General features: G+C 44.3%; 2 protein-coding genes across 4 annotated transcripts; both read left to right on the forward strand.

Moving 5' to 3' along the window:
- Positions 1–232: 232 nt before the first annotated feature.
- Positions 233–4,107, forward strand: KRT31 (keratin 31, type I). 3 transcript variants are annotated; one of them, XM_011998897.1, is made up of 7 exons: positions 233–627; positions 827–909; positions 1,259–1,415; positions 2,213–2,374; positions 2,468–2,593; positions 2,770–2,990; positions 3,659–4,107. In XM_011998897.1, the coding sequence occupies exons 1-7, from the start codon at positions 280–282 to the stop codon at positions 3,810–3,812; spliced, it is 1,251 nt and encodes a 416-aa protein (XP_011854287.1). In that variant the 5' UTR covers positions 233–279; the 3' UTR covers positions 3,813–4,107. The 3 variants fall into 3 exon arrangements, with proteins under 3 accessions (XP_011854287.1, XP_011854288.1, XP_011854289.1); XM_011998898.1 differs by having other exon boundaries at positions 280–627; positions 2,468–2,597; positions 2,774–2,990; XM_011998899.1 differs by having other exon boundaries at positions 280–627; positions 2,770–3,031; positions 3,659–3,812.
- Positions 4,108–15,362: 11,255 nt separating this feature from the next.
- On the forward strand, positions 15,363–19,638 carry KRT34 (keratin 34, type I). Its single transcript, XM_011998896.1, has 7 exons — positions 15,363–15,865; positions 15,971–16,053; positions 16,546–16,702; positions 17,582–17,743; positions 17,835–17,960; positions 18,137–18,357; positions 19,163–19,638. Exons 1-7 carry the CDS (start codon positions 15,392–15,394, stop codon positions 19,248–19,250), a joined length of 1,311 nt encoding a protein of 436 aa, XP_011854286.1. The 5' UTR covers positions 15,363–15,391; the 3' UTR covers positions 19,251–19,638.
- The last annotated feature ends 2,480 nt before the right edge of the window (positions 19,639–22,118 follow it).

A 22,118-nucleotide genomic window follows, 5' to 3' on the forward strand; every position in this document is an offset into this window, starting at 1 on the left:
GGGTGGACTGTCTGCGGAGGAGTCCTGACTTAGCAAGAAGCCCAAGTAAAGAATTTTATGGGACAAGGGACTCTTCTGAGGAAGGCAAATAACAGACTGAAGGAAAGGGCGTTTGAAAAGAAGTGAAGAAATAAAAAGAAAAAAGACATTACATACTGTGTCCACACCCTCTGCAGTGGGATATAAATGCTCCCTAGAGGAAGGAGACCCACAGCTCTGTGGCTTGGAGAATTTAGACTCTGTCTTCAGCCAGGCACTCACTCCCTCCCTCCCAGCACCATGCCCTACAACTTCTGCCTGCCCAGCCTGAGCTGCCGCACCAGCTGCTCCTCCCGGCCCTGCGTGCCCCCCAGCTGCCACGGCTGCACCCTACCCGGGGCCTGCAACATCCCTGCCAATGTGAGCAACTGCAACTGGTTCTGTGAGGGCTCCTTCAATGGCAGCGAGAAGGAGACCATGCAGTTCCTGAACGACCGTCTGGCCAGCTACCTGGAGAAGGTGCGTCAGCTGGAGCGGGACAACGCGGAGCTGGAGAGCCTCATCCGGGAGCGGTCCCAGCAGCAGGAGCCCTTGCTGTGCCCCAGCTACCAGTCCTACTTCAAGACCATCGAGGAGCTTCAGCAGAAGGTGAGGGGCATTGCTGTCATCTCCAAGCAAGAGAGTTTGCAGTGATTCTGTCTGTGATAGAGAAGTGTGCTTCTTGCTTCTGTGCTGTCATAATTCTTGCTTCCTCTTTTATTTCAAAATGTCTTTTTAAGTCATTTTTAAAAAGTTGATGATGTGATATTTATTTTCAGTCCTCACTAAGCCACCTCTCACTCCCCAGATCCTGTGTACCAAGTCCGAGAATGCCAGGCTTGTGGTGCAGATCGACAACGCCAAGCTGGCTGCGGATGATTTCAGAACCAAGTGAGTTGTTCGGAATTTGCACTAGTGTCCATTTCTTCTGTTTAATCTTTAGTTACAGAAAAGGGATTTCCATGGCTGTACTGAAAAACAGATCTACCCACTTGCTGTGAAGGATTCTGCAGAGGATTGGGGAGAACCAAGCAAAGAAATCACAAAAATAGATGAGGACTCACATCAATCTGTTTGTTTTGGGATGAATATTGGGTATTGATGGAGCCTCCAGAAACCTCTGTCTCCTGGGCCTATTCATTACAGAAAGTGGAAAGATAAGGCACATGAGGTTATCAAAAATCATTCCTGTGAGTGTTGAAGATCTACCAGGTAGTGCTCTGACCCGCTCTTTGTGCAGGTACCAGACCGAGCTGTCCCTGCGGCAGCTGGTGGAGTCGGACATCAACGGTCTGCGCAGGATTCTGGATGAGCTGACCCTGTGCAAGTCCGACCTGGAGGCCCAGGTGGAGTCCCTGAAGGAGGAGCTGCTGTGCCTCAAGAGCAATCATGAGCAGGTGAGACTAGAAATGAGAAATGCACAAACCTGTCTCAGCCTCTGACTCAGGGTAGCTTTAGTGATTAGGGGCAGCAGAATGCAGAGTATGAGTACGAGGCTGAGGGGTTCCTTTAAAAACATCACAGCAAGAGAAAAATTGGAGAGAGATAAGACCTGTTCATGTTCCCAGACAGGAAACATCTTTCACTTTAAACTAGCACATTCTTTGAGTTGCCCAGAGCAGCTCCATGTGCTTGAAATTGGTCAACAGTTATAGAATGAGTCCTAGCATTGCAGTGTTATTGCTTTGCAAAGTCTTTTTTTTTTTTTGCCAAAGACCAAGAAGAAAATCAAACCTTATAAATGTGAGTCTCTACTCTTTCAAAGTATTGGTGAAGAGTGTTTGTGAGCTTCTTCCTGTCTCTCCTGGGAGGGGCCATGATACGCTCTTATCTCTTACTTGACAACAAGAGTTTTTTGATATACGGTCTGAAATTGCACAGCCAATTTTATTTTTTTTTGCATGCTGAGGTCCTCACAGCCAGTTGTAAACTGGGAAAGTTGAACATCAATTAGTTCATCCTTCAGTGGCATCCAAGCAAACTTTTGGGATTTTTTTCTGAAGCCAAGTGCCATGGCACAGCAGATGGTGGGGAGGGGGCTATGCCACATGGAGTGCCTTGAGCTGTCACAGACTGCTCCACTCAAAGTTTCTGTTCTGAGAGAACAGACTAACAGGGCTTCAACAAGCAATGCCATTCCTTAGAGTCCATTCTTTGCTGAGCATAGTAACTCTTGTACTTTCTGCATCCATAGGAGGTCAACACCCTGCGCTGCCAGCTTGGAGACCGTCTCAACGTGGAGGTAGATGCTGCCCCCACTGTGGACCTGAACCGGGTGCTAAATGAGACCAGGAGTCAGTATGAGGCCCTGGTGGAAACCAACCGCAGGGAAGTGGAGCAATGGTTCACCACGCAGGTGGGCATCTAAGCACGTGGCCACTCAGGACCCAAGGCCCACCCTATGGCCCCAGAAGCAGGGTCTGATCCTTTCTCCCCTTGGGTGTTTCAGACCGAGGAGCTGAACAAGCAGGTGGTATCCAGCTCGGAGCAGCTGCAGTCCTACCAGGCAGAGATCATCGAGCTGAGACGAACGGTCAATGCCCTGGAGATTGAGCTGCAGGCCCAGCATAACCTGGTGTGTATTGTTCTGACCTGCTGGTGAGCAATGGGAAATTGGGAGGCAGAGTCCTGGGGATGCCCTTGGGGCCACACACTCTCCTTAGCTCTTGGAGCTTGTGACTTCCTTGGAATCCTATGAAGAAACCCTTTGAAGGAGCAGCTCTCTGACATTCCGGATCTTCCCCAACACAGCGAGACTCTCTTGAAAACACACTGACGGAGAGTGAGGCCCGCTACAGCTCCCAGCTGTCCCAGGTGCAGAGCCTGATCACCAATGTGGAGTCGCAGCTGGCGGAGATCCGCTGTGACCTGGAGCGGCAGAACCAGGAGTACCAGGTGCTGCTGGATGTGCGTGCCCGGCTAGAGTGTGAGATCAACACGTACCGGAGCCTCCTGGAGAGCGAGGATTGCAAGTGAGTACATGGGCAGATGTATTTGATGAAGCAATGCACGTGTGAGTGTAATACTCAGACACCATGCAAAGATTGCATACCTTGGAAAGGAAATTATGCCTTCACACTAGACATGCTCAAACAGAACTCAGACAACATAATATAGCCATCATTTAAAACATAAATGGTTTGGTAGCAAGAGTTGTTTGATGTGCAAACTGAAATTGCACTGCCAAGTCTGCATTCTACTATGATAATATGCATGACTGCATGATATGTGATCAATGCCTTACTTTTTACAATACCGTATTGTCTAGTGGGTACATTCCCATAGACTACCTGATCTGATCTTATAATTACCACCAGGTGGGCTGGATCAGTATTTCCTCCAATCTATAGGAAAGTAAACTGGGGCTTGGAGAAGGTAAATGACTCAACCCATGTCATCAGTTTGGCATGAACGGATTTGAGAGTAGACATCAGAGTTTCAGAGTTTCTGTCTACCTTGGTGCTCTATGGCAGGGAGACCATGAACAATGTGAGCTATCTTTGTAGCAGGGGAGCCTGTGCCTTCTCTGTTCTAGGCTAGGCCAAGTCCTGACAGGCATTCTTACCCTTGGGGATATCTCTGGCATATGATTTTAAAATTTCCCTTAACTCACCTTTCCACATCATTCTTTTGTCTCCAGTCTGCCCAGCAATCCCTGTGCCACGACCAACGCGTGCAGCAAGTCCATCGGACCCTGTGTCTCCAATCCCTGCACCCCTTGCGTTCCTCCTGCCCCCTGCACACCCTGTGCCCCACGCCCCCGCTGTGGGCCCTGCAATTCCTTCGTGCGCTAGAACCTAGGAAATGCTGGAGGAGCAAGGATGCAGGGCCCAGGACTGCAGAGCTGTGACCTGGCTCTGGTTTAACAAAAGGGGCCTGAAAACATCATTTGCATGGCTGGAGTGGCCCCCGTAAGGCAGAGAAGAAACTCACCCAAAGCCTGCAGCCTCCCCAACTACTCTAGACTGTCCTGCTCACCCTTTCCTTCCTGGGGGTCTGTTCCTTCCTATGCTCACCCAGAGAACTCTCTGATGTCCCCGTGGCCCTCCCTTTTAACCTCCTAATAAATATCATTTCCTTGGCAAAGCAGATGCCTTTTTCATTTGTATTCATTTGTTTCAACGTGCTCATCACCTGAGTAAGCTATAAAAAGCCACTTGAAAGACAGGCCATATAATGGCCTGACTCTTGGATCCGAGAGCAGTTTCATGCCTCGGGGGCAGATGGCGAATCTGGTGCCCTGGACCCAGGAGTGAGGCAGGCAGGCCTGTGGGAAGGAGGGTGGAGGGGCTGAGTGCTGCAGTCCCTATCTCCCCTTGGTTGTTCTTGGATTTTTCCTTCTGACTTGGACATCTCCCAGAGCTGCTTGTATCCAAATCTGAATGGAGGAGGCATGAGCTGTGGGCTGGAAAGAAGCTCTGGAAAACTCATCTTCTTCCAGTGGGAGTTTCGGGTTCAGTGCTGTATTATTCTGGGTTATTGGTGGTCCAGGAATTTCCCAGTGAAGAGACCCTCTGACCTGCCCTCCTGTGCCCAAGAATTCCTCCTTTCCCTTGTGTGGGTCAATCATTATCAGCCTGGGCTTCCAGCTCCTCTCTTCCCTCCTCTACTCCAGGTCTTAGAGACCCCATCAACTCTTTATTTGATCCTTTGGCCTTTCTCAATTCAATCCAACCAGTACCTGTTGAATAGCTACTCTGTGCAGACGCTGGGTGGTGGATTGGGGAGAGACACATGAAGAAAGACGCAGTTCCTGACCGCAACTTATTTATAATTTTTTAAAAGGGATAAAACTAGTCCCCGAGTAGTGCTATTGTAAGGCCCAGTTCCCTGGCACTGTGAACAGCTGGTGGGTGCTACAAGGAACTCTGAGTACTGAAAGGGACAATGCTGGCGCCCGATGGCATCAGTGTATGTCAAGAAAGGGCATCTTTCTTTGACTCTCATGAAGACCCATGAAAGTGCTTAACTGTAGACTTCCTGAAACCTCAGAGGGCCATTATGATCTGAAGGGATCAGAGGTCTCTGACTTTTCCCAGCACACCAGGCTTTCCCAGCAGGAATCAGACTCCACTTGGGTGAAACATAGTCCTGTGTCCTAAAATGATCAAGTGAATTGAAATTGTATATATATTTGATAAAGCAATGATTCTCTCCACCATAATTTCTCCCTTGATTCTTCTTTTGAAAACTCAAGTTCCAGGATGGATTTAGATTTGTGCTTTGCTGCGTGGCTTGTGAGAAGTCTCTGACCTGGAATTCTGTCTCTACTATGATTCACCCTGTGTCTGTGATTTCCTCCAAACCCAAGGTCAAGCTCAGTCCAGACGGTCTCTCTCATGTTGCTTGTTTCCTTTTTCCACATCCTGCTTAAGTATATTATTTTACAATAATACAAAAGTACTGCTAATAGCTCCTGTGGTAGACAGAATAATTGTCCCCTCCATCTCTCACCAAAATGTTCATGTTCTAATTCCTGGAACCTGGGAATATGTTAGATTACCTATTAAAGGAAATCGAAGTTGCAGAGGGAATTAAAAGTTGCTAATCAACTGACTTTATGATAGGGAGATTATCTTGGATTATCAGGTAGACTCAGGGCTCTTAAAAGTGGAAGAGGGAGGCAGAAGAGAGTGAGAGGGAGAGGAGACTATGGACATAGGTCAGAGTGACGCGATGTGCCTTGTCCTTGCAATTTGAAGATGGAGGAAGTGCGTCATGAGCCAAAGAACGTAGGTCGTCTCTAGACCCTGGAAAGAGCAAGGATTCTCCTCAGGATCCTTTAGAGAGGAACACAACCCTGCCAGCCCTCTGATTTTTTCTTATTATGGTAAAATATGCACAACATAAAATTTACCATTTTAGCAATTTTTAAGGTACAATTCAGGGGCATTAAGTACATCCACATTGTTGTACCCTATGCACAGATTCCCACTAATTTTTGGCAAGTCTCTTCAGGAACTGCCTTTAGATTCAATTATGTGTCACGATCCTATGAAGGTGGTTTTAAAAATGATCCAACTTGATTGTCTACGTCACTCACAAGGTTTCTCTTTGGACAGCTTTAAAAAAGTCAAACCTATCCTCAAAGACCAAAGGTTTGCTATCAGCAAACTGGATATTAAAAGGATACGGACATTAACAAAACAGAAATTTCTAAACATGCTTTGACTAGAGACGGCATCCTGGAATAAAGGAAAATTCTGGCTGGAGGCAACATTTCCAGGATCTGTAAATTCTGCCATGTTTTTTAAACCATAAAAATCTCAATTGTTGTAGCTATACCTCCCCTTAAACATTTCCAGGTGGCTTTCAAATTATTTCCAGGTGCTCTGTCATCATCATCAGACACACGGCAGGACGGTGGTTCTCAGCCTTGGCTGTGTTTGAAGTCACCCAGGGAACTTAAAAAAATTTTGAGGCTTGAGTCTGCCCTCAGGGAGTCTGATTTAATTGGTCTGGCATTCAACCCTGCCACTGGGAGTTTTAGAAGCTCTACAGGTGATGAGCCTCCAAAAGCCAGGTTGAGACTCACTTACCAAAACCTGGATTCTAGTTCTGACATTGACACCCTTAATAGCTCTGTGTCTTCGGATAAGACATGTGGCTTCTCCTAGCTGTAGTTTCCCCAAAGGCAAAGTGGAGGTAACCATGTCTTCTCTACTTACTTTATAAACTTGCCAAAGGAAGCGTGGAAAACTGTCTATGGAAACACTTTGTAGACCACATATTTTTATTAGGATTATTGACAATTTTTATTATTGCTGGTATAGCTAAACTTCTTAAGAGTAAAAAAAGTATCATCGTTTTCTTTTTCTTTTTGGCTTTAGGTTCAACAGCAGGATTTGCTTATTGTCCTATTGTCTTTCACACCATAAATTCTTTCTTCTTTAAACCCAGCTCTGCACCAGGAGTGTATGGTCAGCTCAGCATTATTTGATTCCTTTTGGCCCTAGGCCCTTCTTGTGATGGGTGGGAGGGCAGCTCCTTTTTCAGTTGTCTGGGCTATTTGGCATGTCTGATGCTCTTTGGTGACCTGTTTTATTGCCTCCTGAACTATCTTGGTCTAAACTCTTAGCTGGCAGGATATACCACTCTCCAACCTTTGACTTTTCCCTATGCTCATCGCCTGGATATTTTTGCTGTTTCTTTTCCTTTCTGTTTCCCTGCAAATTTTATGTTTACTTTGGGATAGAGCTAAGGCACTTTTTTTTTTAATCCTTACATCTGGAGTTAAAGCCAACATATGAGTTTTTTGAGGCCTAAGGCTGCTGTTAGCATCTGCAGGCAGAACAGCAGGCTATCCAGGAGTGCTCAGCATTTTCCTCTATATAAGCACATCCCATTACTTCCAGGAGCCAAGCCATGCCATGATAAGTTTGTGGGATTTATTACTTTTTTTTTTTTTTTTTTGAGATGGAGTCTCACTCTGTCACCAGGTTGGAGTGCAATGGTGCAATCTCGGCTCACTACAACCTCTGCCTCCCAGGTTCAAGCAATTCTCTTGCCTCAGCCTCCCGAATAGCTGGGACTACAGGTGCCTGCCGCTACACCCAGCTAATTTTTTGTATTTTAGTAGAGACGGGGTTTCACCATGTTGGCCAGGATGATCTCCATCTCTTGACCTCGTGATCTGCCTGCCTCGACCTCCCAAAGTGATGGGATTACAGGCGTGAGCCACTGTGTCCAGATGGGATTTGTTACTTTTTAAACTCCCAGTTTGCTGAGGAGTAAAGCGATGAGTAGGAAACCTGGGTGTGTCTTGTCTGTGTGCTCATAGCTGGTATTGGAATCCATGATCTCTCTTCTGCATTTTCTCCCAGCTGTTATGTTTTGTCACAGCCTGGCCTAGGTCAGTGTCTCGTGTCTCTAACTCACAATAAATGTGATGGGTCAGGCCGACTGGAGCCTGCTTACTTGCATCATTTTGAATGAGTTAAATTTCCTCCCAACATTTCAGATTCTTCATCTCTGCTACATGGTGACAAAAATGGAATCTGAACACTCAGGTTCTGGGGTGAGGATGAAATACTATATGCAAAGGTACCTAGTAGACTATCTGACTAGAAAGTGATAGATTGATATTCATTTCCTTACTACCTTATTGTCTGGGCACTAGTTTTCTCCTCCATAAATTCAGGTCCTTCTAGCTTTAGAATTATTTGATTCTGGGAAACTGAATTTACTTCTGAGATGAACTTTTACAGAGTTAAAAGCTCATGGTTAGAAGGGTAGTCTTTCTTCCAAGTTCTAAATCACTTAGGTCATGTGATTGTGCATTTTCATTTGCTTAGATGTTCAGAAAAGACAATCTAGTTTCCAGATTGGATCAATTATACAAAAGGATGATTATTTCCCTGTGGAGAAAAGTAAATGAGTAAGACTTGGCCTTAGTTCAGGGAGGTACCATAGAGATTAGCTGGGTGTCCAAAGGCTTGGGCAGAGAGGCCTTTGGAGGAATGATGGAGTATGAAGGAGTGGGGAACAGGGCCCTAGAGGGGACCAGAAAGAAAAACTACAAAGTAAGGGGCGATGGGAAGAAATGAATATTTCCCTCACAAACCAGAGAAACCTCTGTGCCAAATATAAAGGTTTTGTATTATGTTTAGGTGTTCATGATCAGGAGTCATAGACCTGAATTGTTCAAATCTCTGCTCCACCATTTATTGCCTGTATCTAGGGCAAATTTGGAGCCTTTCCCCATTTGTTTCTTTATCTGTAACATGGGAATAATAGGCCAACCTTATACAGTTGTTGGGAGAATCAAATGAGACATGTGCCAAAGTGCTTAGTGCCTTGTTTGGAGTCTAATAAACCTTGATGAAATGGCAGAATCATCATCAACAACAACGCTGCCATTATTATCCTTATTACAAATGCTTGCACAGAGCTATAAGGCTGGAAGGTTCCAAGAGGATAACTAGAGCCCATTTCAATTCCAGTACCAGAAAAGAGGCTTCAGTGATATTACAGTTTCGTGTGGAGAACTTATCCGCCTCAAGAACTACCCCAAATAAGATAACCAAACCCACAAGATCAGGAACTTAGTAGAGAAGATAGAGGTAATGGTTATCTGCCAAATTCCTATTTCAGCCACTAAGTTAAGGTTAACATTTGCATTTTGATGGTTAATTTATGAATAGAGTTCTGTGCCCCTAGTACTTACAAGGTAAGTGGGTGAAGTTTGAGCACCACCGGGTTGTGATGGGCAATGGGCAATTTGTCTGCTTAACAAAGTAGAATTTTCACAAAATTCTTCATCTGAGCCACTTAGGTCAACAATAGGAACAATAAAGTTTATGGAAATAAACATCATCACTCCCTCCCCCAAAACATATTCACACACAATACCTTACCTTTTGAAAAACAAAACAAAACAATAACTATGAGGTAGGCAGCATTATTATTATTTCAATGCAAGAGATGAGATAAACAAGACTCAAGAAAGGGAACGAACTTTTCTGAGCTCATATCATATGTAAGGATGTACATCCCGGTCATTTAATTTCAAATTTGTGTTTTTTGGAGAGTGACATCAGCAAGATGAGGGAATAAGCAGCCCTAGACCCTCCTCACCATCATGGACACACTGATTCAACAATAATACTCAGATAAATTTTATCTGTGAGAAATTTAGTAAGAGTTTGAGAGGCTTTTGCATCCTGGATGAGTGTAAAACCAGTCAAATCAAAGTTGGTAGAAAGATGTTAAGATACTCTATCACAAGAATCCCTGCTTTCTCAGCATAGTGTCATATGGTTAGGAAGAAAGCCTCAGCTCCCAACTTCTTTGCAGGGAGAGAAGGAAATAACTGGACCATACATCGAGCATTCAGATTTTTCTGAGGGCTGCCAATGCACTAGCTTCTGTCTTGCCTGTCTTAGAATGCAGATGGAATCCAGCATACTCCAGACATCTAGGAGCCATTGAGAACAAAGAGGGCAATTTAAACTAGCACATGAATATTCATCACAGCCCTCTCCCCTGGCCAAGTTCAGAGCGAGCCAGTGAAAAACCCTGGATCCCAGGCTCTCCCTGGAGAGAGAAAGATTTAGACCTTGTGTCCAATATTCTTACTTTTCTGTGGACAATATCAGGGATGGGCTTCTGTCTCACCTGTGCTAGAGTGCTGATGGAAACTAGCCATACTCAACATACCTGGAGGCTGCAAAGATGGTGGTTTGGACTAGCACAAAAATTTGAGAGGTCCCCAGAATCTCTGGCTGGGCTGATTGGTGAAGGTCTTCTCCAGCACAAGGCCAGTCCATGAAGATTGGGAGCAGTGGCTGTTTTATCTAATGAACAGACACCAGCACAAAGATCCAAGGATAATGAAGAAACAGGGAAACATGTCCTAAACAAAGGTACAAGATAGATCTCCTGAAGTTGACCCCAACGAAAGAGCTACACAATTCACCTGAAAGAGAATTTGAAATAAACATATATTCAAAATAGAGAATTCAAAATAACCATATAATCATAGGCTGGGCATAGTGGCTTAAGCTTGTAATCCCAGCACTTTGGGAGGCCAAGGTGGGTAGATCACTTGAGGTCAGGAGTTTAAGACCAGCCTGGCCAACATGGCAAAACCCCATCTCTTCTAAAAATACAAAAGTTAGCTGGGTGCGGTGGTGTGCAACTGTAATCCTGGCTTCTCAGGAGGCTGAGGCATGAGAAATGCTTGAACCCAGGAGGTGGAGGTTGCAGTGAGCCAAAATCATGCCACTGCACTCCAGCCTGGGAAACACAGCCAGACTCTGTCTCAACAAAACAAAACAAAACAAAAACAAAATAACCATAATAAAGATGCTCTGCAAGGCAGGGGGAACAATACACAAAGTGGGAATTTTCAACAAAAAGGCAGAAAATACAAAAAGCACCAAACAGAAATCATGCTGCTGAAAAATACAATAACTGAATTGAAAAATTCAATAGAGGAATTCAATAACACACTAAATCAAGCAGGAGATAGGAGCAGTGAACTCAAAGACAGGCCATTGGAAATTATCCAGAGGAGCAAAAAGAAAAAAGAATAAAAAAGAGTGAAGACGAGATGTATGGGACATCATCAAGCAGACCAACATTCACATTAGGAAGATCCAGAAGGAGAAGAGAGAGATAAAGTTGAGAAAACTTATTAAAAGAAATGATGGCTCAAAACTCCTGAAACCAGAGAAAGAACATTGTCAGCCAAATCCAGGAAGCCCAGGGTATCCCAAATAAGATGCCCAAAGAAATCCAAGTGATACACATTATAATTGAATTGTCAGAAGTCAAAGACAAAGAGGGAATTTTGAAAGCAGCAAGAGAAAAGTGACATCATGTACAAGGGAACCTCCATAAGGCAATTGTAAATTTCTTAGCAGAAACTTTGCAGGCCAGAAGGACATGGGATAATATATTTAAAATGCTGAAAACCAACCAACCAACCAACCAACCAACCAACCAACCAACCAACCAACTGCCAACCAAGAATATCATTCCCAGCACAATTATCCTTCAAAACTGAAGGAGTGATAAAGACTTTTATAGATAAACAAAAGCTGAGGTCGTTCATCATCACTGAACCTGCCTTACAAAAAATGTTAAAGGAAGTTGTTTAATTTTTACACAAAAGGGTGTTAAACAGTAACATAAATGCATGTGAAAGTATAAAACTTGCTGGTAAACGTAAATATATTGATAAATATAGAATACTATAATACTATAATGGTGGTAGGTAAATCACTCTTTTAATTCTACTATAAAATTTATTTATTTATTTATTTATTTATTGAGAGAGTTTCACTCTTGTCACCCAGGCTGGTATGCAGTGGTGTGATCTCGGCTCACTGCAACCTCTGCCTCCCAGGTTCAAGCCATTCTCCCGTCTCAGCCTCCTGAGTAGCTGGGATTATAGGCACCTGCCACCACGCCCAGCTAATATTTGTATTTTTAGGACAGACGGGGTTTCTCCATGTTGGCCAGGCTGGTCTCAAACTCCTGATCTCTGGTGATCTGCCCTCCTCGGCCTTCCAAAGTGCTGGGATTACAGGCATGAGCCACCACACTTGGCCCTCTACTATAAAATTTAGAAGATAAAAGTATTAAAAATAACTATAACTATAAAAATAGGTTAATGGATACACAATATAACAAGATGTAAATCATGACACCAATACATAAAATATGTGTGTGGGAGAAGCAAAAGAGTAGTTTTTGTATGCAGTGAAAGTTATCAGCTAAAAATAGACAGTTATAACTGTAAGTTGTTTCATATAAGCCCTATGATGACCACAAAAAAAAAAACCTACAGAAGATACACAAAAGAAAAAAAAAGAATAAAAACATAGAATACAAGAATCCATGAAACACAAAGGAAGTCAGCAAGAGAGGAAAAGGAGACAAAAGAACTCTGAGAAAGACAAAAGAATTAACAAAACGGCAATGTTAGGTCTTTCCCTATCAATACTTTATTGAAATGTAAATGAATAAAACTCTCCAATCCAAAGACATGGAGTAGCTGAATGGATTTTCAAAAAACCGACAAGCTCTATCTACATGCTATCTAGAAGAGACTGATTTTAGATTTAAAGACAATGTATAGGCAGAAAAGTGAAGGAATGGGAAAAAAAAAAATTCCGTACAAATGGTGACCAAAAGACAGCAGGATGGCTGTACCTCTATATTAGACAAAATAGTCCTTAAGGCAAAAACTGTCACAAAAGGCAAAGAAGAACATTACATAATAATGAAAAAATTCACCAGGAAGCCATAACAATATATGAACCCAACATCAGAGCACCTAACATATATAAAGCAAACACTGACAGAACCAAAGGGAGAAATAGACAATGCAATAATAGAAGAATTCAATAACTCACTTTTGATAATGAATGGAACATTCAGATAGAAAATCAACAAGGAAACAACAGACTTGAACAATACTATAGAACAAATGGACCTAACAAACAAAATGTTCTATCCAGTGGTAGCAGAATACATATTCTCCAGTGCACACAGAACATTCTCCAGGATAGAGAATGTTCTCACATGTTGGGTCGCAAAACAAGTCTTAACGAATTTAAGAGGATTGAAATCATACTAAGTGTCTTTTCCTACAACAATGGAATGAAGCTAGAAAACTAGAATGGAAATAAGAAAAAACTGAAAAATACACAAATATGTAGAAATTAAAAAACACATTTAAATAATCAATGAGTCAAAGAAAAAATCAAAAAAGAAATTAGAAAATATCTTGAGACAGTTGAAAATGAGAACACAGCACATCAAAATTTATGGGATGCAGCAAAAGCAGTACTAAGAGGAAAGTTTTTATATAATATATATGTATATAAACTTATATGTAAACATGCACACACGCCTACTATGTACCTACAAAACTTAAAATTTAAAAAAATTAAAAAAGATAAAGAACAAACTAAGCTCAAAGTTAGCAGCAGGAAGGATATAATAACACTTTTTGCTCTAAGTGTTATTATGATACTTATGATAAAACTTAGAGCAGAAATAAATAAAAATAGAGACTAGAAAAACAATAGCAAAAAATCAATGAAACTAAGAGATTTTTTGAAAGATAAAGAAAATTTACAAACCTCTAGATAGACTAAAAGAGGAAACAAATACATAAAATCAAAGATGTACTTTTCTGCTCCTCTCATGCTGCCTTTGAAATTCAGATGCATTCTTCTTTAAATGATTTGTATTGTGTTCCACAAATAATCTTTTGGGACTTCTTTCTGAAACATGACTTTGTTTCCATGCAGAACAAAGGAAAGGTAGAGTGACAGGGAAAAGAAGTGAGGTAGGGAAGGCTATTCTGTTAAGAGTGATTACTGCGCAATAGAGAGGCTCCCTAGGTTGTGGAAGAGTCAAAGGGTAACTGGATCCCAGAGGTGATAGAGAGAAGCACACTTATCAGAGACAGTGTCTACTTGTAGGGACAACAGAGTAAAGCTGCATTCTCATGGGCACTGTGGTTTGTCCTGGAAGCATCTTAGGCTGGCAGAGTCATACCTCTAGGAGAGTTAATACTCTAGAAAGAGGAGCAAGTCTAGAAATAAGATGATAGAAATTGCCAGAGAACTTGAGAAAAAGCCACCATGGATACAAATGTATCTCTGAGCACCTTGTTCCAATTTTCATTTCTTGGTGAGTCTGCGGTATTATGCTTCATATTCATGCTTCAGTGCTGCCATCTGAACTCTCACTGTTCCAGACTGTTTCCAGCATATTTTTTCTTTTAGATACTTCTACTCTTGCTCATCTTTAGAGAGGCTGTTGCTTCAGTACAAGTTGGCAAACTTTTTAATTTTAGGGCTTTGTGGACCCTATAGTCTGTCACAACTACACAACTCTGCCACTGTAGCACAAAAGCAGCCACATACAATAGCTAAACAAATGGGCATGGCTGTGTTCCATTAAAACTGTATTTACTGCTGGGCGGGGTGGCTCACGCCTGTAATCCCAGCACTTTGGGAGGCTGAGGTGGGTGGATCATGAAGTCAGGAGTTCAAGACCAGCCTGGCCAACATGGTGAAATCCCATTTCTACTAAAAATACAAAAATTAGCCAGGCGTGGTGGTGGGCGCCTGTAATCCCAGCTACTCAGGGAGCTGAGGCAGATAATTGCTTGAACCCGGGAGGTGGAGGTTGCAGTGAGCTGAGATCGTGCCACTGCACTCTAGCCTGGGCGACAGAGTGAGACTCTGTCTCAAAAAAACAGAAAACAAACAAACAAAAACTTTATTTACAAAAATGCAGCAGGGTAAACTTGACCTGTGGGCTGCCGTTTGCAGATGCCCCCTTTTAGGTATATTTCCATCCATTCAGTTGGTTTCCATTTTACTTTCTCATTTCTCAACCATGAACATGCCATTGTTTTCAGTCTCTCCATGTGCTGGCAAGTTCCCTAAACCCCAACCAATAGTAAGGCTCAGGATCCTTTCAGCGAACACAGGTTGAGTTTCTGCTATAAAAACAAATTGAATGCTGAAACTTGATGAATGTGGGAGGAAAGAGTTACCTGGAAAAGTAACTCTCAAAGCTCTCTCTCAGAGCTCTCTCTCTGGGGAGAAAGAACAGTGGCGGAACCTCCTGGGTGAGGAATCCCTGATTCCCAAACAACTCCACCCCATGTCCCTGGATGTCCTCCCCTCTGAGTAATGCGGACAGCCTTTTGGGGCTGTGATGATTCTATCTCCTATGAAGCCATCTGATGAAACTCTGATTTCACCAACCACTAGCACCCAGGAAGAGCCTGGTGTGACATAAGCTGAATGGAATAATTTTATGGGTTGAGGGGGGACTCTTTAGAAGCATCTAACTAGCATATTTTGGAGAAAAATTAGCTGAAGCATTAGGAAAGGAAACTATGCCGTATGCCAAGCCCCCACCCACCGTTAATAGTATAAAAGGACCGCAGAGGAAGGAGAGACTCAAACCTGCCCACATCCACCTCCAGCAGCTTACCTGCTTTTCCATTACCTGTCCCAGCACCATGTCTTACAGTTGTTGCCTGCCCAGCCTGGGCTGCCGCACCAGCTGCTCCTCCCGGCCCTGTGTGCCCCCCAGCTGCCACAGCCACACACTGCCTGGGGCCTGCAACATCCCTGCCAATGTGGGCAACTGCAACTGGTTCTGCGAGGGCTCCTTCAATGGCAGTGAGAAGGAGACGATGCAGTTCCTGAACGACCGTCTGGCCAGCTACCTGGAGAAGGTGCGTCAGCTGGAGCGGGACAATGCGGAGCTGGAGAACCTCATCCGGGAGCGGTCCCAGCAACAGGAGCCCTTGCTGTGCCCCAGCTACCAGTCCTACTTCAAGACCATTGAGGAGCTTCAGCAGAAGGTGAGGGGGTTGGCCACGTGGGGGGCCAGCAGCAGCTGGCTCTCTTTGAACAGTAAGACATTCTCAAGTTCAAGTTTTATTCTCATGAGATAAATTTCTTTTCAGATTCTGTGTGCCAAGGCTGAGAATGCCAGGCTGGTGGTGAACATTGACAACGCCAAGCTGGCCTCTGATGACTTCAGAAGCAAGTATGTTGAACTTCAAGGTCCCTGTGGTTCTTTCATGGTCCTAGGGACCTACTATTGCCTGGAAGAGAAGAGAAAGCCATTTCTCCTCCTAGGGCTGGTTATGTAAAATCAGTTTCAAACAGAGACCTAGATTCATGTGCTGCCTGCTCTTTGGTCTATACTGGTCTTTTTGGAAGTGTTTCTTAAACCACAAAATTCAGAGATTGAAATGAATTGTTCTTTGGGAATTGATTTGATGGTATATTAGCTAACAAAACTGAGAGCACAGTGAGACACTTCATCTCATGCGTGCCTGGGGGCTCCTCGTGGTGTTAGGGTGAGTCAGGGAACCTCTCCAGCCTCTCCATGGACAGCTTGACTGAAACATATGGAAGAGAAGAGGCAGAAAGCTGTGTAAGTTCAAGAAGATTCAGGCCAATTCTACCCAAACAACACATGAGAGGGGAAGGTGGTTTTCTTTTCTGACTTATTGTCCCACTCTGATGCATGCAGGTACCAGACAGAGCAGTCCCTGAGGCGGCTGGTGGAGTCGGACATCAACAGCATACGCAGGATCCTGGATGAGCTGACCCTCTGCAAGTCCGACCTGGAGTCCCAGGTGGAGTCCCTGAGGGAGGAGCTGATTTGCCTGAAGAAGAACCATGAGGAGGTATGAAACAAATTCACAAAAGCAGGCCTTAGAGCTAAGCTACTAGCACTGGGAATCAGGAGATGATTACTGTCTGGATCCCTGTTCTGGGACCCTTCTCTGAGGAACTCAAGATATTCTCAGAGAGTGATGGTGCTACATCCATATCAAGGAGTGGTGTGAGCTGCTCATTCTCCAGTGGGGCTGGGTGAGGGTTAGGCAGGTGTTGGAATTACTGAGGAGGGGCATCATTCATTGAGCCCTGCTCTCTGCTCATCACTGCTAGGTCCTGAATTTGGTGGTGGAGATGGAGGGACAAAAAAGAAATAAGACATGGCCCTTTTCTTCAAAGAGCTCACAGTCTAGTATAGAAAGACAGTCATATAAACACAGTGATGTAAACAAGACAGAGTGAAACAAGTACCATTTGAGATGTACAAGCAGTATCCTCTAGAAATAATCCAGGCTGCCCAAGAGCAGATAGGGAACTCTTCTCAGATGCAAAGAGGAGGATTTCAGTACTTGGGTGTTTCAGTCTGAGGGAAGAGGTTGAACAAAGACACAGAAGTGGCAGGGCAGGGTGTATCTGGGTATGGCTGGGCATGCAGTACCTCCAAGGGTGTGGTGAAAGTGAAGATGTGATGGGAAGTGAGGAAGGACTTGCATATGCCAAGGAGTTTAGACTTAGTCTTGTAGAAGGTGTAAGGTTTCAGTTTCTATGGGACAACAATCGATGTGATCCCTGTTGGTGTTTATTGCTATAAAATGTGTGTGTCACTCTTTGGAAATGATCAGAATATTCCTTTCAGTGCTTTTTGGGCAGTATTGTGCTCAGTTTCCTGGAGCAGGAAAATGGCCGATCCATTGCCGTAGGTTCATTGTTTCCCTTTTCTCCATCAGGAGGTCAACACCCTGCGCTCCCAGCTTGGAGACCGCCTCAATGTGGAGGTGGACGCTGCCCCTGCTGTGGACCTGAACCAGGTCCTGAACGAGACCAGGAGTCAGTATGAGGCCCTGGTGGAAACCAACCGCAGGGAAGTGGAGCAATGGTTCGCCACACAGGTGGGCATCTAAGCACATGGCCACTCAGGACCCGAGGTGCCCCAAGGCCCTGGAGGCAGGGTCTGATCCTTTCCCCACTTGGGTGTTTCAGACTGAGGAGCTGAGCAAGCAGGTGGTATCCAGCGCAGAGCAGCTGCAGTCCTACCAGGCGGAGATCATCGAGCTGAGACGCACGGTCAATGCCCTGGAGATCGAGCTGCAGGCCCAGCACAACCTGGTGTGTATTGTTCAGCCCTGCTGGTGAGTGATGAGAAGTTGGGAGACAGAGTCCCAGGGATGTGTTTGGGACCACACACTCTCCTTAGCTCTTGGAGCTTGTGACTTCCTTGGAATCCTATGAAGAAACCCTTTGAAGGAGCAGCTCTCTGACATTCCTGATCTTCCCCACCACAGCGAAACTCTCTTGAAAACACGCTGACGGAGAGCGAGGCCCGCTACAGCTCCCAGCTGTCCCAGTTACAGAGCCTGATCACCAACGTGGAGTCGCAGCTGGCGGAGATCCGCTGTGACCTGGAGCGGCAGAACCAGGAGTACCAGGTGCTGCTGGACGTGCGTGCCCGGCTGGAGTGTGAGATCAACACGTACCGGAGCCTCCTGGAGAGCGAGGACTGCAAGTGAGTATGGGGCAAAGAATGTCTGGGAAGAATGTGTACAGTGGGATATGGTAGGCACACAAATGGTGGCCATATTTTCAACTAGTCAGACAACACACATTAACTGTGTAGTGTGTGTCCAGTGATTTGTGATAGCTAAGCAAAGGGAGGCCAAAGGGAAGGGAAGAGCCCCTGCCTCAGGGGGCTAACAATGGAGGAGTGGTGGTAGGAGCTGGCCAGTCTTAGGAATAACATTTGTGTAAGGCACATTAAGTTCCAGGAGACCTCAAGTGTATGAGATAATATATTTGAAAAGCACAGTTTTTCCACCTCTGCACATGGCATTCTGGGAGAGAGAGAAGCATTTGGTAGTAATCAGAACTTGATTCTGGGTGGGTGCAATGGCTCATGCCTATAATCCCAGCACTTTGGGAGGTTGAAGCAGGTGGATTGCTTGAGGTCAGGAGTTCAAGACCATCCTGGCCAACATGGTGAAACCCCATCTCTATCAAAAATACAAAAAATTAGCCAGGCATGGTGACGCATGCCTGTGATCCTAACTGCTTGGGAGGCTGTGGCAAGAGAATCACTTGACACTGGGAGGTGAAGTGAGCCTTGGCTCCCACTTGCAGTGAGCCAAGATCGCGCCACTGCACTCCAGCTGTCTCAGAGCAAGACCCTGTCTCAAAAACAAAACAAAACAAAAAGAACTTGATTCCAACTAACTCCAACCACTGAGAATTCATAGGTTGTGTCATTAAGCCCAAGGTAGTATGTACATTAAAACTTCCTCCTAAAGCCATTCTAAACCTCCTTGTCCTTCTAGGCTCCCCTGCAACCCATGCGCCACCACCAGTGCTAGTGGCAACTCCTGTGGACCCTGTGGCACCTCTCAAAAGTGTTGCTGTAATTGAAAAGCTTGTATCCTCTTTGAAGGCATCTACAGAGCCATTTAGATCAACCACAGGAAAGATCTTCAAGTCCTGACTTTTCTGGAGCTCAGCTGACATCAAGAAACCTCATCTTGCCTACTATGTTATTTCTAGAATGCTGAAAAGCTTTCCCCACCCAAGCAAAGACACACATCATCAACTTCCAATGTCTGGACAACTCCTTCCTGTTGAGGGTCGAGCCTCTTTGTTTCTAAAGACGTTCAACTCCCTGTAATCTGAGCTCCAGTTACTACTTTAGGGTGTTTCCTGAACGTACTGCATTTCCTGTTTTCCTTTCTTCTTTGGCATTCTCTGGAATGCAAGGAGAAGACTTCATTTACTTCCCAATAAACTTCATTTCTGTGGCATAGTAAATGTTTCTCATTCATATTCATGCATTGTAAATTACTCATCATGGCTGTTTCATAAAAATACCCCTTCATTAGGAGAATAGAATGAATTAAATGACTGAGCCAAGCCTTTATGCTTCACCAGAAACACTGATGTAGACAGGGAAGGACATCCTTTTGGGAGACTCCCACCCAGGGTAGGCCATGCAGGAAACCTGGCCTTCAATACCCATGCTTGTCTTGCCTTGACTACAGGGCCCTTGGCAATTTTGCAAATCCTCCCCAAACTTCACTGCTATCTCTGGCTCTCACCCTCATCAGAACAGAATGTTCTGCTTCTCTTTCTCCTAAACTGCCTGAAGAACCTACAGAAACTGCTTCTACAGAAACTGTTCAAAGACCAGTGATTCTCTCCTCTCAACCTCTCTGCTACTCCTGCCTTGCTAATATAGATACCGGCTCCTCCCTTGAAATGCACCTTCATTGATTTCCACAACCCTGCACACTCTGGGTCTTCTTGAAATATCGCTAATTACCTGTTCTCTGTTGCCTTGTTAGCTGTCTTCCCCTTTTTGTCCCAAAAGAAAAAAACACCTATATTCTCAGCCCTCCGTCTTGCTCTTTCTACGTCCCTGTTCATGTAGAACTAGCCCCTCTATGCTGATGACTCCCACATCTCTCTCTCTTCTCAGCTTGGTTTCCAGGTTTTCTGTTGCACATACAACAGTTTCACTTGGTATCAGGTCATTACATCATGTTTAATTGGACTAAAACGTATTTTTCCCAAACTGGTTCATCTTGCCGCCCACTTGTTATACCTGACATGTTGTCCTCCAAATAGGCCCTTTAAATGCAGTCCTTACCTTTCCCCTCTTCAAGTTTATTCTTTCCCCTAGATCTTTGCTCTTATCCATAATGTTCTTCCATAGCCTCTTTATCATTCCATTTTCTGTAATTCCAAGAAAGGCCAATGTTCATTAAACATCTCCCCCAAAACATTAATCTTACTCCACACCCCACTTGCCTCATCTCTGAATTTTTAAAGCTTTCAATTTTATAGGCCACCATCTCAATTATCCATTTAATTTAATCCTATCTGATTGAGGCAACTACAATCAATCATCTACTGTTTGTGCCAGATACTGTGGGCGGTACTGAGAAACACAAATAAGTGAATCCCAGTCTCGGCCCACAGCATGTCTTACAGTTTAGAGTGCATGAGACAAAGCTACAGTCATCATAGACAAATATCAGTGTGGCTCAAGAAATGAATAGATAAAGAATTATGAATTTCAGAGGTGTGAGAGAATGTCTCGTTGACTGCAGGCCCTTCAGAAGAGGCAATATCGTCACCTAATTAAAGCCTATGTAAACCATGGAATACTGTAAGTGGAATAAATAAGGAAGAGTAAAACTAATGAAAATTCATGAGGTTATTAAAACTTTATATACTTCCCATAGTTTCAACTTCAATCAACGATTACTGTATGATATTAGCATAATTCTGAAATAAAGTTTGCTGGGAAATGCCTGGTCAGATGGGTGTGTGTAGGCCATAGAAGAGGGAAAGTTTTGGCCAGGCACAGTGGCTCACACCTGTAATCCCAACACTTTGGGAGGCTGAGGCGGGTGGATCACGAGGTCAGGAGATCAAGACCATCCTGGCTAACACGGTGAAACCCCCTCTCTAGTAAAAATACAAAAAAAAAGAAAAAAAAAAAATTAGCCAGGCGTGGTGGCACGCACCTGTAGTCCCAGCTACTCAGGAGGTTGAGGCAGGGGAATTGCTTGAACCCAGGAGGCAGAGGTTGCAGTGAGCCAAGATCGCGCCACTACACTCCAGCCTGGGTGATAGAGTGAGACTCCGTCTTAAAAAACAACAACAACAACAACAACAACAACAAAACGGAGAAGAGGAAACTTCCTGAGCATGAACTTTGCCTGGAGGAGTTATAAGGTTTGTTTAGAAACTGACAACCCAATTCCCAGCCTAGAACAGAGGGTAAGTGTGGTAATAGGAGATGAAACTGCAAGGTAATCAGGTAGGAGCATGTTTGGCAGTGCTCTGAATGATTATGCATGAGATTTTCTTGTAAGGGAGTTTGCCATATGATGTGTCTGGCTGCTGTGTACAGGTTGGGTTGTGAGGAGTCCTAGAAGCTGGATGAAATAGAAGGAAGATCAATTAGTAGGTGAGAGACAATAAAGACTGAGATAAGTGGAGGTGAGTGAGGCAGAAGAGGGGTAGATTTTAGAGGCATGGCTTAAATATGGAAGCTGAGTAGAGGTAGAGGAACAATGGAAAGAGAAGGAAGGAAACTAGCACTGATCACACACTGTATTAGTCAGGGTTGTCCAGAGAAATAGAAACAGTAGGCTATATATAGATACACAGAAAAAGATTTATTATGAGGAATTAGCTCATGTGATTATGGAGGCTGAGAAGTCCCACAATCTGCTGTCTTCAAGGTGGAGGCCCAGGAAAGCCAGTGGTATAGTT

This window comes from Mandrillus leucophaeus, unplaced genomic scaffold (genome assembly GCF_000951045.1).
Source record: "Mandrillus leucophaeus isolate KB7577 unplaced genomic scaffold, Mleu.le_1.0 Scaffold58, whole genome shotgun sequence".
Lineage (NCBI taxonomy): Eukaryota > Metazoa > Chordata > Mammalia > Primates > Cercopithecidae > Mandrillus > Mandrillus leucophaeus.